The sequence below is a fragment of the Ictalurus furcatus genome, chromosome 8 (assembly GCF_023375685.1).
Source record: "Ictalurus furcatus strain D&B chromosome 8, Billie_1.0, whole genome shotgun sequence".
Lineage (NCBI taxonomy): Eukaryota > Metazoa > Chordata > Actinopteri > Siluriformes > Ictaluridae > Ictalurus > Ictalurus furcatus.
Window position 1 is genome coordinate 60,001 of NC_071262.1, and position 17,500 is coordinate 77,500.

Here is a 17,500-nt window from a genome sequence, read left to right on the forward strand (position 1 = left end):
CTTCCCCAACAAACCTGAACGTGATCCGTCTGTGTCCCCATGGTAGATGGTCTGCACTTATATAGCGCCTTTTAACCCTAGCGGTTCTACAAAGTGTTTTACATGGTTTCTCATTCACACACACGAATGGTAGCAGAGCTACCATGCAAGGCGCTAGCCTGCCATCAGGAGCAACCTGGAGTTCAGTGTCTTGAACTCTACATGCAGGCACATAGGCTGGGAATCGAACCGCCAATCCTGTGATTAGTGGACAACCTGCTCTACTGGCAACCCCAATGGTCCTCCATGGTAATAATTATAATGTGTATTACCCTCTTGAAAGATTCATATGACTGCATTTAACCAAACTATTTAAATTAATTTCTTCATCAAAATCATCAACTTGTGTACTAGATCCTTTACCTACATGTTTCTTCAAACTGATTATTCCAGAAGTAATCACACCCCTTCTAAATATAATCAATTCTTCCCTTAGCACTGGCTATGTTCCTAAATCATTTAAACTATCAGTTATTAAACCCCTGATTAAAAACCTGACCTTGACCCCTCTCAACTGTCCAGCTATAGACCGATATCAAATCTCCCCTTCATCTCTAAGATATTAGAAAAGGTTGTACACAGCAGCTCTGCTCGTACTTACACAGGAACAACATTCATGAAATGTATCAGTCAGGATTTAGACCTCATCATAGCACAGAGACAGCGTCAGTTAAAGTAGTAAATGACCTTCTACTGACCTCTGATCAGGGTTGTGTCTCGCTGCCTGTGTTACTCGACCTTAGTGCAGCTTTTGATACTATAGATCACACTATTCTCCTTGATAGACTAGAAAATGTTGTTGGCATTAAGGGAACAGTCCTCTCCTGGCTCAGGTCTTATCTGACTGATCGTTATCAGTTCGTAGATGTAAATGGAGACTTCTCCACGCATACCGAGGTTAAATTTGGTGTTCCACAAGGTTCTGTTTTAGGCCCACTGCTTTTTACTTTATATATACTACCTCTAGGTCAAATTATTCGTAAACATGGAATTATCTTCCACTGTTATGCTGATGATACACAGCTGTATGTTTCAGCGAAGCCAGAGGACAGACAGAAGCTTAGTAAAGTTGAGCAATGTGTCAAGGACATTAGACGTTGGATGACTATTAACTTCATTTTACTTAATTCTGATAAGACAGAAGAACTTGTACTAGGACCACGTGTAGCTAGAACTAATCTTTCTGATCTCACAGTAACTCTGGATGGTCTTTCTGTTTCATCATGTTTCAACACCTTGGTGTGATTATTGACTCCAGTCTATCATCTGATGCTCATGTAGATAATATTACTAGGATAGTCTTCTTTCATCTCAGAAATATTTCTAAGATAAGAAATATATTGTCACTATATGATGCAGAAATATTAGTTCATGCTTTCGTCACCTCTAGACTAGATTACTGTAATGCCTTACTGTCTGGATGTTCCAGTAGGAGCATAAACAAACTCCAGTTAGTCCAGAATGCAGCTGCTAGAGTCCTAACTAGAACCAGAAGATACGCCCACATCACCCTGATCTTATACACACTGCATTGGCTCCCAGTGAAATCTCACACTGATTATAAAATACTATTATTAACCTATAAAGCACTAAATGGTCTCGCGCCACAGTGACTGAGTGACCTTTTGGTCTTTTATGATCTGCCACGCCTGCATAGATCAGAAGGTGCAGGCTATTTGTTGGTACCTGGAATAGTGAAGGCTACAGCAGGGGGAAGAGCTTTCTCTTATAGAGCCCCACAGTTATGGAACAGTCTTCCAATTAGTGTTCGGGACTCAGACACAGTCTCAGTGTTTAAGTCCAGGCTGAAAACATATTTCTTTACTCAAGCTTTTTGTGAATTTTTTTTCTTAGGTAAAGGAGCAGATCTAGAGGCTCACAGATCACCTCAGAAAAACTCCATCAATCAAGCCTTTATGCAGAACTCCAAGCACTAAAGCTCGCAAAAACCAGGTACTGCTCATCAACTAGTGATACCATCCTTATGGTGAAACATGGTGGTGGCAGCATCAGTCTATGGGTCTACTTGTCAGTGAGTATGTGTGTGTGTTCCACCTGTTTAATGTGTTTCAATTGAGATATAATAAAATAAATCATATTTATTAACTTGTTATATTTATCCAGTGCATTAAACACTGCAGCTGCTTATAAAATTTATATATTTACACTTTTATATTTGTGATTTTTAGATCAGTCCCTAATGACCTTAAAAGCTACATTTGTAATGCGACATTTATGAAGCTGCACTAGATCCACATTTACAGCTCCACATTAAAACGTACCAACACGGGTACCACCCCAGCAACAAAAAAGGTACAGTTTAGTGCCCTTTTATCTGAGGGTGTGGCTGTAACTCTAAGCACACACACAAACTCAGCACCACAGTGAAATTTTGCAGTCCGACTTTAAGCTCACCTACAGCCTGTGTCATGCTGACACACACACACACACACACACACACACACACACACACACAGTTTTGCTTCAGAGTTTATTCACACACTGGATTGACAGAGGCAGGTGAAGGGAATTGAGATGGTTGATCACAGATCTCTCTCTCTGTGTGTGTGTGTGTGTGTGTGTGTGTAAACAAGGAAACCATATCAACAGCGTAAATATGGCACGTGCATATGCAAGAGATGGCACGCACACACGCACAATTGAATATTCCGGTGTTTAATAAATATTCTGATGAAACTATATAAATCTCCACGTGAAAAGAAACTCTAAATTAAAAAACAAAAACACACTGCGACTCTGAATAACAGCGCGAGAGCAAATAATCTGAAATGTTAAAAATAAAACAATAAAAAATAAATAAAAAAGTAATAAATGAAAACAGAAATAAATGCACGCGCGAGCTTTGTGTTGCAATGAGTCGTTTGTGAAGTTCACTTACCTGCGCGAGGAGAATCCAGCACGCGCGCGCTCCACAGGTGAGAAATCAGTCCGCCAGGCGCGTGCTACTCTTTTATCCGGGCGATGATGCGCGCGACACCGACCCAGAGAGTAAGAGAGAGAGAGAGAGAGAGAGAGAGAGAGAAAGTAAGAGAGAGAGAGAGAGAGAGAGAGATGGGCGGCGGGTGTCGCTGTTATTAGAGAAAACCATTCCGTGTTTATTTTATAGATTTTGGACCGGATGTCGCCATTTTTAAGAGCGGATGTATTAAATTTTTACGAATACTTGGACACACACTTGTCAAAATAAAGCGTTCAAGCGTTTTTAAAAGGTTAGTTAAAGGTTCTTGGTTTCCTAAAAGGGTTCTAGTTTGGAACTCTTTCTGAGAGGTTCCCTGTAAAAGTGTTTGTGTTTTATGCTCTGAATGTGGGGTTGTTCTGTAAACACATTAAATATTCCAACAAAATTCCACAATTTATGTCTAAAGACTGCATGCTTTGTGTGTGTGTGTGTGTGTGTGTGTGTGTTGTGAGAACAAGCTTTGTGGATGTAGATAAACACACTGCATCACTTCCTGCCTCAGATTTAGAGCTGTGAGATCAGATTATCTCTCCAGAAATAATCCTAGATTCTGATTGAATACAGTAGTTCAGTTAAATAGAAACAAGACCACCACAGAAGCACAAACACCAACAGTATGTAGAAGCGATGACTTTGAGTTCATAACCAAATTGGAAACATCAGACAGAAAGTTCAGAGTATTAACGTAAAGTCAGACAGTTTGATAAATAAATACATAGACAACAATATAACCACACCACAGAGTGATTCAAACCTTTAACTCCAATCCAAAAGACTGAATTTCCTTTTTACAGTCATAAACATGTGTATTAGATCCCTTACCTTCACATTTCCTGGAACAGATAGAACCAGAAGTAATCAAACTGCTATTAGAAATAATAAAGGGAGATATTCTTCACCACTCTCATCAGAGAGTTTAACACTGACCACAAGGTCTTCGTGGAGGTGTTTTCAATGTCCAACAAAATTTAAATAAAAAAAGACATGACACATTTTAGGGGGAACATTTTAAGAAAAAACTTACAATAGCCTGGTAGCATATGCTATAAGTGTGCACACACCTTGACTAATACTTTGTTAAAGCACCTTTTGCATGTAATACAGCTCTCAGTGTTTTTGGGTAAGAGGCTTCCAACTTAGAACCTTTGGCAATTTTATTCCACTCTTCTTTGTAAAAACGCTTCAGATCGATCACATAGTGAGGGGATCTCCTGTACACAGCCCGCTTCAAGTCATTCCTCTTCATGTTTTTGATGGGATTTAGATCAGGGCTCTGAAATGTTGGTTCTCTTCTTCTGAAGCGGTTCCTTTGTTGACTTGGATTTGTGCTTTGGGTTAGTGACGTCACTGTGGTGCTCCATTTTCTTCACTTGTTGATGACGGCCTTCACAGTGTTCCATGGTACATCTAATGATTTGTAAAAAAAATGTTGTACCCATTTCCTGATGGATACTTTTCCACACTGAGATACAGTACATGCTTTTTAAGCACTTTCAGTAATCGGATCTTTATTTTGGGTTAATCACAATCACTTTATGAAGACAGGTGTATGATATTTATTCTTGAACATGAGATGGCATGTGATTGGTTAATTCTGAGAACAGACACACACCCCATTATAAAAGGGTGTGCACACTTATGCAACCAGTTTATTATAAGCTTTTTTCCCCCTGAAACCTTTATATTGTTTTTTTTCCCCACTTTAATGTTGCTGGTTGCTATTTCACATTAAAGGTGGAAAAAGATCTAAAATTATTTCTTCTAATTGTTTCTCTTTTTTTACATCACAGAAACCTGCCATTGTAACAGGTGTGTAAACTTTTTATATTCAATGTAAGAGCTCTTCATGAACACAGTAGTGTGGTTGATTATCTATTCTATTTATCTTTAAAAGAAAAGATCACACTGACTGAGGACTCAGGACTGACTGATAAAACAATGCTGTCCTGAATACAAATTCCTTCAGGTTTAAAATAAATACGTGTGTGTCATATCTGATGTTCTCTCCTCAATGTAGAAGCAGACAAGCTGTAGTAGCCCACAGAGAGAGAGAGAGAGAGAGAGACAGACAGACAGAGAGAGAGAGAAGCTACAGCAGTGACCTTGTGACCTTTGACCCTAGTCTTCATGTTTTTGTCATGACTCCTCTGCCTGGGAAGAATAGGGTCTATATTTAAACACTATTAGTTTATGTGGAGAATCACAAACATCTGTTGTGTGTGTATGTGTGTTACTGAAGAATGCATATTGAACACACACACACACACAAATACAGAGGATGTACCCAAAGTTTTTATGCTTCATTACAGAGTGAATTTACACATTTACACAGTTCAGTTTATTTGACTTTACAGTAGTGGTGATGAGTTCGTTTCATAGTGTAGAATTTATCTTCATCGCCTGTCACTGTTTTTTAATACTGTAATAAATCAGTGTTTAATTCACATATTAAGCACAGAAGGAAATGAAGAACTGGGGAGATGGAGAACTGAAGAACTAGAGAAATTGAGAACTGGGGAGATGGAGAACTGAAGAACTGGGGAGATGGAGAACTGAAGAACTGGGGAGATGGAGAACTGAAGAACTGGGGAGATGGAGAACTGAAGAACCGGGGAGATGGAGAAATGGAGAACTAGGGAGATGGAGAAATGGAGAACCGGGGAGATGGAGAAATGGAGAACTGGGGAGATGGAGAAATGGAGAACTGGAGATGGAGAAATGGAGAACTGGGGAGATGGAGAACTGAAGAACTGGAGAAATGGAGAACTGGGGAGATGGAGAAATGGAGAACTGGGGAGATGGAGAAATGGAGAACTGGGGAGGTGGAGAAATGGAGAACTGGGGGGATGGAGAAATGGAGAACTGGGGAGATGGAGAACTGAAGAACTGGAGAAATGGAGAACTGGGGAGATGGAGAAATGGAAAACTGGGGAGATGGAGAAATGGAGAACTGGAGTGACATCAAACTGTTGGTGTGAGAATTTGACAGCATTCACACATTTGACTAAATTACACAGAACAAAAACCTTCAATTGAATTCAATTCAGATTTATTTATATGGCACTTTTAACAATGGACATTGTCACAAAGCAGCTTTAGAGATCTCCAGATATAGTTATAGATTTAGATTTATCCCTAATGAGCAGCCAGAGGTGACGGTGGCAATTAAAAACTCCCTGAGACGTCATGAGGAAGAAACCTTGAGAGGAACCAGACTCACAAGGAATCCCATCCTGTAGTGAGATTATAAATCATTTCTCTTCTATAAACGTATACTATATAGCAGTGTGTGGAGATCTTCATTATAAGCATCACGGCCATTTTATAATTTCCATAGAGTTTTAGATTTAAGTCTATCACTGTACAATGAATAACTGAATGAATAAATGAATCAGTTTAAGTCACCAACATGTAATTGTAATCAGTATGTGTTTACACAATAGTCGGGATCTCACTCTTGTAGCTAGTTGTACAACATCAAGAAAATCAGACCCTACCTCACCGAACAGGCTACACAGAAACTAGTCCAGGCTCTTGTTATCTCAAAACTGGACTACTGCAACTCACTACTCTCGGGCCTCCCAGCAGCTCCATCAAACCCCTTCAGATGATTCAGAATGCAGCAGCGCGCCTCGTCTTCCACCAGCCCAAGAGAACCCATGTCACACCCCTCTTCATCTCCTCCACTGGCTTCCTGTAGCCGCCCGCATCAAATTCAAGGCCTTGATGCTCACCTACAAGACCTTGTCTGGAACAGCGCCCTCCTTACGTTCCCTCACGCAATCTGCGATCAATCACAGACCAACGCTTAGTAGTGCCTACTCAGCGTGGCTCAAGGTCCCTTTCAAGAAAATTCAAACTAACTGTCCCTCAGTGGTGGAATGAACTTCCAACCTCAATCCGGACCGCAGAATCTCTCACCATCTTCAAAAAACAGCTAAAGACCCACCTCTTCCGTCAACACCTAACCAACTCATAAAAAAAAAAAAAAATTTACTCTGGCACTCACACCTCTACTCTGCGCACTTTGCTTCTTCTGGAACTCAATTATAAATCTTGTACAGTAGCACTACTCGTAATGTTCTCCGCTTGATATATCGCTTTGCTTGTATTTTCTCATTTGTAAGTCGCTTTGGGTAGAAGCATCTGCTAAATGAATAAATGTAAATGTAGTTGTAAGCATTAAAAAAGTTATTATACAGCTCAGGAACCTCTTTACATCAGTTGTGGATTGTGTGTGTGTGTGTGTGTGTGTGTGTGTGTGTGTGTGTGTGTGTGTGTGTTAGTAAATCTACAAAGTTTCCCCGAGACGTTTTCTCACAGTGAATCATTAATAAAATCCAGCTGGGTAAAATCCCCCCCATACATGTCTGTCTGTCTGTCTGTCTGTCTCTCTCTCCTCTCGTTCAAGTTCAGTGTGCTTGATTGGCATGACGGTTTAGTGACAGTGTTACCAAAGCAAAAGAATATGACAAATGATACTAACAATAGCAGTGAACAAAGGCATAAAACACACTAATGAATAAAATAAAATAAAAAATTAATAAAACAGATGTATTACAAAAATATATGTAGAATTTATAAACATTTGTATAAATTATATAAAATATGAAATATTTTAACACATTGTATTATAATTGGATTAAATGAGGTTATGTGTTTCTACAATGTGCTCCTCAGGATGATCAGATGGAGACACCTGGGGGTCAGGAGGGATCAGTGCATCACAAAGAGTGCAGAAACTTACAGCAACTTACTAAATATTTAAATTCAATTTATTCTGCAGAACAGTTAAGCGTTAATTAATTATAAATGAATAATATGAGTGAATTTTCTCTTTTTCCTGTTTGCAGTTTTTGGTTTAAAGTCAGTATCAGAGGTGTGGGTTGATCTTCATTAGAATTAGGGTTTATCAGGAGAGTTATATATATATATTAATTTGTAAAGCTGCTTTGGGACAATGTCCATTGTTAAATGCACTATACAAATAAAGCTGAATTTAATTTCAGATTGTTTGCAGATGGTCTTATAACACTTTCCAGATTGATAAGCAGCAACAGTTGCTTCTCTGAGGTCATGGCTGATGTAGACACACACCTGAGTGCTCCAGAACATCAGTCTTTTGTTAGTAACACCTGGGTGCTAATTACTCTCTTAATGTTTGGGAAAGTAGGAAAGGTACTTATATTTTTTCCACCTAGTGTATAACAATTTTTTAATTATGTTTATATTTTGTTGTAATTTTTCTGGATGTTTAATAAACACTCAAGTTTGGTATTCTCATGGTAGCGACAAAGGGCACAGAACTACACTACCCTAAGCGCTAGCATTTCACATGCCTCAGTAATCTCACCTGTGTCTCGTTATACCTTATTAACACCACTTTTTCTTTTATTTAGTTATTTGTAATTTAATAAATATTCAGAAACAAAGCTTAAGTATAAACTTTTTTTTTCCTTTTCTCTTTTTAATTTAAATGTTTTAAAAATCATAAAAAATGCGTAATTAATAGGCCCATATATATATATATATATAATATATATTATATATATATATATATATATATATATATATATATATATATAGCAACACTGTAATGATAATAAACCAAGTTCAAAATTATACTCAAAAACTTGCAATAAAAAGTCTTAATTTTGTATGTTAACATTCACTCAGTCCTGTACAGTAGCTTATGTACGAGATTTATAAACAGTATACACAGTGTTTATAATACTTACACATGATCTATAAAAATAAAATTAATATACATTTAATTCAGTGTTTCAACAGTGAAGTCTTCATCCGGTCCATGCAGTTTTAACGGCGCATGTGCACTCTGTCTGTAATTCAAATAAATAAAATAAATGTACAGCATATGAAAGAGTTAAATACCTAAACATCCTAAAAACATTCAGAATTCACAGCCATGATTTTATATACAAAGTGAAAGATTAATTTAATTATATTAATTTTGCTTATTCTTTATGATTCTGCATCCTGAAACACACACACACACACACACACACACACACACACTATATTCATACTTTATGTTTGAGTGTTTTTTTTAAATAAAAGTGTGTTCTGACCCCAGTGGTTCTCTGGAGGCACGTTCTCGTAGACAGGATACAGCGGGTTCTCTTGCTCACTCCGTAACTTTCTTGCACGAAGAACGTCACGCACACACTGGTGCAGGTATGTGTACTGACTCTGCTCACACACACACACACACACACACACACACAGAGTTAAATGTGGTCTTGAGTAATAGATTTGTGTGCTGTTGATTTTTCCCTGCTCATGATTTACCATTTGATCAACAATGTGAGATGGGTTAAGGGGGTGGGGCTTTCAGATGGCATCAGTTAATATCAGAGAGTTCAGAACATCTGCGCAGTCATTACAGATTCATATGTCGAATGTCTCATCTCTCATTTTCTTGGAGAAAACAAAGTCTGCATATTTTTGAGTGATAACTCGCACTAGCATACTCCAGTATTAAACTGTGGCGATCCTACTGCAGGTCTGGTAATAAAATATAATCAGAGTAAACGTCACTGGACATCATGGCAGTGTAATATTGTGCAGAGACGATAACACTGTTATTTCACTTAACCCTGAAGTAATTTGTTATGGAACAGTGAATGAGGTCAGAGGTTGTGTCTCACCTCAGTCTGCACCATGTGTGAGCGATGCAGTCTCAGGTCAAACACAGCACCATAAATGTCCACTGTGTCTTTAGTGTTTAGCTGCTGCAGAACCCGGTCCAGAACAATGAAGGTTCCAGTACGGCCCACCCCAGCACTGACACACACACACACACACAGGAACACACAGAGGAACACGTACAACAAAAAAGCTAAGCATTACATCTAGAAACAGAGCCTAATGTGGAACAGGAACAATAATCAGAAACTACAATTACAAACAAAAAAAAGTAGAGCAGACCTAGAACCAGAACAGGAACTGGATCAACAACCACAACATGTAAATAAAACATATACAACTACATACAAAACAGAAAATATGGAGCTACAGAATGTGAATCCAAACAAAAACACAAATAAAAGCAGGAGTAAGAGCCAAAACCAGCATAACAATCAGAACTAGATCCTAAATATAATTGGAATTAAAACCAGAACTAGAACCAAAAGCAGAACATGAATCAAAAACAACGCAAACAACTATATTTGTGGATGGACACAATGTGTCACACCTTTTGAGTTCCTGTGTGTGTGTGTGCGTGTGTGTATACCTGCAGTGGATGATGGAAGGTCCGGAACCCGGGGTTCTGTTGATGTAATCTCTCACAGTGCGAACAAACTGCACCAGAGACTGAGTGCTTTCAGGAACTCCATGATCGGGCCACACGGTGTAGTGGAACTGACGCACAGTTCTACAGTAATTCAACTGATCCTCCTGTACACACACACACACACACACACACTTGTTCATTGTTCATTGTAAAAGTGCTATATAAATAAATTTGAATTTAATTGCTTCATTATGTCCTTGTAAGAACACAAATGAGATGTTAGTTGTAGTCATTGTGTGTGTGTGTGTGTGTGTGTGTGTGTGTGTGTGTGTGTGAGAGAGAGAGAGAGAGAGAGAGAGAGAATGGGGGGGGCATTCTCCAGATAATCTGAGCTAAATGAGTGTTACTTACACTACAGATCTTAAACTCCCGGATGGTCCACTCTGGTAGAACTGACTCGGACTGCATCCGCACGATCAGGTCTCCATAATACAGTGGGTCCTGATCAAATGGCCAGTAGTGGTCACATTTCACCTGCGTGCGCACACACACACACCCACACACACACACACACATATACACACATATATACACACTCACGCATATATACACACACACAGTTCAGGATATTGTGGCTGTGGAGTTGATTGGCTGTACACGGTGCATGGGGAGTAATATAATAATATAGTGCAGTAATCAGGGATATTAATGCTGAGGATTACTGAGAACAGAAAGGCTGCGCTAATATAATATATAATGTAGTACATATAAAATAGCTCATAAGTTTTGGATCATAAGCAAATTAGAGCTGCAACAACTAATCAATAAAATCAATGAATTGTCAACGAATCTCATTAATGATTAGTCGGTCTGCACACGGCACAGGACACATTTACTCAATGCGTTACTTCTGTTCGAAAACACACATCAGAGACTACAGACTAAAGTTGTGTTCCAAATGAGGTACTGGGCAATTTTAGAAAGGTAATATTGTCTCAAATGGAACACTACCGCTTTTTTTACTAACTGGAAGTATAAGCCATTTCCCAGTCGATGGCACATGATGTCAAAAGTATGTAATGTGATGCCACTAGCATTAGCAGATGCCCAGAGTCTACGAAAATGAATTTCTTCAGCTTACTGTTTGTCAGCGTTACCTTTTATACCCAACATGACCTCAGTCACCAACAGACGGAGGCGTAATCGTCAAGTGACAGTGGAAAAAGTGTGCGACCCCCACGTCCTCTAAGGCAGAGGAGCATTTTATATTAAACGCAGTGAAGAAGACTGTAACCTGTAAACTTTACGACAGTGCTGCACGAGCACAAACTTATGTTTATATCCAAAATGCTCCACTGTGTGTAAGGGGCAGGGGAAACTGGTGCACGCTGCTTAAAGGTTTAGTTTAATTCAAGTTTAATGTCATTATATGTTGATTTGTGCTTGTAGTGTAAATTGTGTTGTTTATTATAAGGGAAATGATCTATTAGTAACGAGGCCGCGTTGCTCCTCACTTGCGGTGTAGACGCGAGTGTAATGTCTGATTAAAGCAGTACAATCAAAGTAAACATAAGTAAAATAAAATAACTAAAGGCAGTGAGGAACAGAAAGCATAAGGTGCAGTGAAAGGGAGATTTTTTATCAGTTTAGGATTGTAGTTTAATTATCACTGCTTTTTTTGTGCATCCATAAAAAAGAATGCATAAATACTTATATATATATATATATATGCAGTGGTGGCTTGGCGGTTAAGGCTCTAGGTTACTGATCGAAGGTTGGGGTTTCAAGCCCTAGCACTGCCAGTATTGGGTCCTTGAGCAAGGCCCCTAACCCTCTCTGCTCCAGGAGGTGCTGTATCATGGCTGACCCCGCGCTCTGACCCCAACTTCCTGACATGCTGTGATGTGTGAAGAAAATAATTTCACTGTGCTGTAATGTATGTGTGATCAATAAAGACTCATTATATATATATATATATATATATATATATATATATATATATATATATATATATATATAAAACAATATAAATGTATATATAATTGTACAAAGTTGTGTTAATGTAAAGTTTTAGTCTGAAGTTAATATTTGTAACTCTCAGTTTGTGGATTTTATTTTAAATAAATGAACAAAATGGTACTGAAAATTTGCCTTTTTTTTTTTTTTTTTTTTTTTTTTACATCCGATGAATTGATTGATTATGAAACTAATCGTTAGTTGAAGCCCTAAAGCAAACCCCTTTTTTCCTCCACACTTTGGTAGAGCTTAATCCTGGTTCCAGTACATTTGTGGCTCGTCTATGTCACGCCTAATTCGATTAAAAAATGCAGGTTCTTTGTTGGTACCTGGAATAGTGAAGGCTACAACAGCCTTCTCATTATAAATGTTCTGTTTATAGACATTCTTGTTATAGTTCTTGTCAGTGATGTTCTCATTACCCGTCCTTTCTCCACACACTGCGTCACCATGACAATGTAGTGGACGTTCTGCTCCCACACCATTTTCCAGAAATCATCTTTAGTGCCAGGTAGTGGTCCCTGTGTGGCGATGTACTCACGCCTGAAATTATTCCCCTTTAACACAAACAACATACATGCACATGTCTCAACACACAACTAATCACTACACATATACATCACAACACACGTCACAACACACGTCACAACACAAACACTTACAGGAATGTAGCTGGCGTTTATGTAGTCTGAACTCGGATCATCATCCACACAGGACAGTTTCACTCGAGTCGAATCATCTGAACAAAAACAGGACAGAGGAGTTTACGCTTCGTTGTGACTTCCAGAGAGAGAATAAAGAATAGAGAGAGAGAATAAAGAGAGAGAATAGAGAGAGGGAATATAGAGAGAGAAGAGAGAGAGAATAAAGAGAGAATAAAAAATAAAGAGAGAGAATAAAGAGAGAGAATAAAGAGAGAATAAAGAATACAGAGAATAGTGAGAGAATAAAGAGAGAGAATAAAGAGAGGGAATAGAGAGAGAATAGAGAGAGAGATTAAAGAGAGAGAATAGAGAGAGATTAAAGAGAGAATAAAGAGAACATAAAGGGAGAGAATAGAGAGAGAATAAAGAGAGAGAATAAAGTATAGAGAAAGACAATAAAGAGAGAATAGAGAATAAAGAGAGGGAATAGAGAGAGAATTGAGAGAGAGATTAAAGAGAGAGAATAAAGAATAGAGAGAGAATAGAGAGAATAAAGAGACTTTGACTTTTAAGACACCTTTATTAGGTTCAATTTTAGGTATATTTACATATCTACACTTCTGAAAGAGAGGGATGGTGAGGAACGAGTGTTTGTAGCTGTATGATGTAAGTGACAACAGGAACTGACTCATTTAACAGAACATTAATTATTATCAAGTACAAATGGATAAAAAGTATGACGTATTGCTCTTTACTAAACTAAAAGTTATAATCTGTGGTAAATTGCTGTGGTATAAGAGGAATAAAATACACTCCTGATGGTGCTGTAACTTGATTAGTCTCAGATGAAGAGTCTCACATGGTAGGATGTTGTTGTAGCGGTTTTTTCCTCGGTTTTCCGGCAGTAACGCCGTGTCCAGAGGCTGGTTCCGACCCACTTCCTTCAGATCCTGCAGAACACAAAACAGCAGGTACAACTTCTCATGTGTGTTCAGTGTGGAGTCGGGATTAATCCTGACTAGGAGATTAATCCACATGTACACAAACACAGGTAGGCTGCAGTGGCACTGTTCTATCAGATGATCTACCGACTCATACAGCAGCTTTAATGTTCTGTCATTACGTTATGATGCTGATTTTCATGTTTCACACAGAGCAGTTCATCTGATTAAAGGTGGATTATAAACAGCTGTGAGAATGACCTCGTATTCCTGAGACAGCAGGTAGTTGGAGTCAGCTTGCAGTTTAGTCAGATGAACCTCGAAGTTTAAGATGTTAATCGGACTGCAAATAAAAAACAAGATGAGAAAAATGTCAAAAGGTTAAAGGGCATTAAAATGTATCATTATGTCTATCACACCCAGATTCACAATAAGATAAAATTATATATATATATATTATATATATATATAAAATGCAAACACACACTGAGATTAGACACACTGAGATTAGACACACTGAGATTCTCTGTAAAATTATTTAAAATATATTAATGCTGTGTGTGTTTACCTTGATATGCGTCGATTCCTGAAACTCATAACAAAAAGAAAGTTAATTAAACATGACTAATTATTTCAAAACAATGTGTGCACGCACGTGCGCGCGTGTGTGTGTGTGTGTGTGAGAGAGAGAGTGGCAATGTTCATCATACCCTCTGATTCTCGAGATTGATGTCGTTCTGTCTCTTCTTACATTTATCCGCACCATTGGCTCCTGTACACTACACACACACACACACACACACACACACACACACACACACACACAAAGAAATAGTTTTAATGATCCAGTAGCTTTAGGTATGATAGCTGATTTGCTAAATAGTCGGTTTGCTATGAACAGTTGTGCCACTTTTTATTCAGCCATGCCCATGTTTGTGTAGCCCCACCCACCACAAGTACAGCAATACTGACTCACACTTTGTGTGTTTTGTGTCTGCAGATGAGGATGATGATGATTCCCACCATTGAGAGGATGAGGAAGAGTCCAGCACTTACTCCCTCAATCACACCCACTAGAGGCTCTGTAGGTTTGATACACACACACACACACACACACACACACACACACACACACAGCACTACAATGGAAACAGAAGAAATGCTAACTGTATGATAAGGTGTGTGTATGTGTGTGTGTGTGTATACCTGTGTCTGTGACTAAAGGTGGAGAGAGGAAGGTATCTCTAAAGAGAGGAGATGAAGCTAGCCGTGTGAACGCTCGCACACTTACTCTGAGAGAGAGAGAGAGACATTAAAAGGGTTAGGTACAATACTCTGTATTACATACTGTTATGTACAAATCTGCAATACAGAATGTTAACTCTAATAGGAAGTGATATTGTCACTCTGTATGTTTGTGTGTGTGTGTGTGTGTGTGTGTGTGTAAGCTGACCTGTAGGCAGTGTTGGGTTTCAGAGGGCCATCGCAGTACACACCGCGCTCTGTGTCCGTGCTCAGTGTGTGTGTGGGTGTGTGTTCACACTTCCCCCCGAGAATGTCCATGCCTGAGCCCAGTGTGATGTTGAAAGTGTGTGTGGAGCCGAGTCCATAGTCACAATTGCTGGGGAAATATCCTGACTGATACACCTTCACTGAAGTGTTATTGATGTAATCCCTGTAGGACGGCAGCGGGTGGCGCTGTTCAGGCTGAACATCTTCACTCTCTACACACGCACACACGCGCACACACACACGCACACAGACACATGCGTGAACACACACGAACACACACATGCACGCACACGCACACACACACAAACACATATTTCTTAATGATTGTATAAGTGTTTGTTAAGAAAAATTCTGACTCTGTGGATGTTCTGACCATCAGACTCTGTTACGATGATGCTGAAGTACTGGACAGCTCCATTAGCGTCACTGAACCAGCTGCAGTCAAAACGGAAGAAGATGGAGGACTTAGTGATGTGGACGATGCTTTTACTGACCCGAATGGACAGGGGGGGCAGTGGGGGGCCTAGACACACACACACACACACACACACACACACACACACACACACCTCACTATGATATCACACTGTTATTACTCTAATTTAAAATTCAAACATAAACACACACTAGACGCCAGAGGAGTATCACATCAGAAAGTTAGGAAGCAACCTGGAACACAGGTTGAAGTGTGCGTGCGCGTGTGTGTGTGTGTGTGTGTGTGTGTGTGTGCACTAACGGTCGATCATGGTGCTGGTGTTCTGCTCGGCTGCCTCACTGGCCACGTTGTTGGAGATGACTGTAATGGAGATGTTGTAGCTTTTGTAAGGTTCCAGGTTTGTGATGTGGTACAGTGTGGAGTTGCGCGGCATTCGATTGGAGATCACCAACACACCCGAGTCCTGACGGAAACACTCCACCCTGTACCAGTCAAAATCAGCCTGTGGGGGGCTCCACGAACACAACACCTCAGATGAGTTCAGCGGCCGGCAGTGCAGACTTGAGATCCTCTGAGGCTCTGAGACACACACACAGATTATTACACACATGCACACACACAGATTATTACACACACACAGAGATTATTACAATTACACACACAGATCATTACACACACGCGCAGATTATTACACACGTGCAGATTATTACAAACACACAGATTATTACATACACACAGATTATTACACACATGCACACACACAGATTATTACACACACGCAGATTATTACACAGACGCACACACACACAGATTATTACACACATGCACATACACATGCACACACACATTATTACACACGCGCAGATTATTACACACACACAGATTATTACACACATGCACACAGATTATTACACACATGCACACAGATTATTACACACACACAGATTATTACACACATGCACACAGATTATTACACACATGCACACAGATTATTACACACACACACAGAAACAGATTACACACATGCACACAGATTATTACACACACAGATTATTACACACGCGCAGATTATTACACACATGCACACACATTATTACACACACAGATTATTACATACACGCACACACACAGATTATTACACTTACACACACAGATTATTACACACAGATTATTACATTTACACACACAGATTATTACACACGTGCACACACACATTATTACACACGCACAAAGATTATTACACACACGCACACACACATTATTTCACACGCACACAAACACACACAGATTATTACACACACGCACACACACAGATTATTACACACACACACACACAGACACACACATTATTACACACATGCACACACACACACACACTGACTGGTGCGGATGTGTATGAAGACATGTTGGCTGTATGTAGCATGTCCTCCTGTGTGGCTGACGGTGCAGAGGCGGAGTGTGTACAGTCGTCCCGGGTACAGGCCCCTCAGCAGGCGGCGGTGTAACGTGGTGCTCTGATACGGGTTAATCACCGACAGAGCGTCACCCGGAGACCACTGCAGATCAAAGTCATCATAATCTGATCCATTTGGCCCTGCCCATTTCACCTCCGCTGACGTGTTGGTCACATCTCCATAGGAGAACAATGATGGTGGCTTTGGAGCTGCATGAGGAGAG

At 39.5% G+C, this 17,500-nt stretch overlaps 1 protein-coding gene and 1 long non-coding RNA gene across 5 annotated transcripts in view; one reads left to right on the forward strand and one right to left on the reverse strand.

The window, feature by feature from the left end:
* The first annotated feature begins 3,100 nt into the window (after window positions 1-3,100).
* On the forward strand, window positions 3,101-5,536 carry LOC128611137 (uncharacterized). The gene is made up of 3 exons (XR_008386506.1): window positions 3,101-3,269; window positions 4,810-4,828; window positions 5,478-5,536. It is a non-coding gene; the product is annotated as an uncharacterized LOC128611137 (long non-coding RNA).
* A 3,072-nt stretch (window positions 5,537-8,608) lies between these two features.
* The window catches only part of LOC128611102 (receptor-type tyrosine-protein phosphatase beta-like), a 53,130-nt gene continuing 44,238 nt past the window's right edge, over window positions 8,609-17,500 (reverse strand). For all 4 annotated transcript variants that reach the window (XM_053630370.1, XM_053630371.1, XM_053630372.1 and 1 more), the window contains 17 exons: window positions 17,205-17,486; window positions 16,124-16,402; window positions 15,761-15,910; window positions 15,329-15,599; window positions 15,082-15,167; window positions 14,852-14,957; window positions 14,586-14,654; window positions 14,444-14,461; window positions 14,137-14,218; window positions 13,794-13,884; window positions 12,953-13,029; window positions 12,713-12,847; window positions 10,686-10,808; window positions 10,275-10,438; window positions 9,688-9,823; window positions 9,109-9,229; window positions 8,609-8,859 (listed from right to left, as the gene is read on the reverse strand). In XM_053630370.1, the coding sequence (XP_053486345.1) occupies window positions 8,837-8,859; window positions 9,109-9,229; window positions 9,688-9,823; window positions 10,275-10,438; window positions 10,686-10,808; window positions 12,713-12,847; window positions 12,953-13,029; window positions 13,794-13,884; window positions 14,137-14,218; window positions 14,444-14,461; window positions 14,586-14,654; window positions 14,852-14,957; window positions 15,082-15,167; window positions 15,329-15,599; window positions 15,761-15,910; window positions 16,124-16,402; window positions 17,205-17,486 (2,213 nt within the window). In that variant the 3' untranslated portion in view covers window positions 8,609-8,836. The remainder of the gene's footprint in view (window positions 8,860-9,108; window positions 9,230-9,687; window positions 9,824-10,274; window positions 10,439-10,685; window positions 10,809-12,712; window positions 12,848-12,952; window positions 13,030-13,793; window positions 13,885-14,136; window positions 14,219-14,443; window positions 14,462-14,585; window positions 14,655-14,851; window positions 14,958-15,081; window positions 15,168-15,328; window positions 15,600-15,760; window positions 15,911-16,123; window positions 16,403-17,204; window positions 17,487-17,500) is intronic.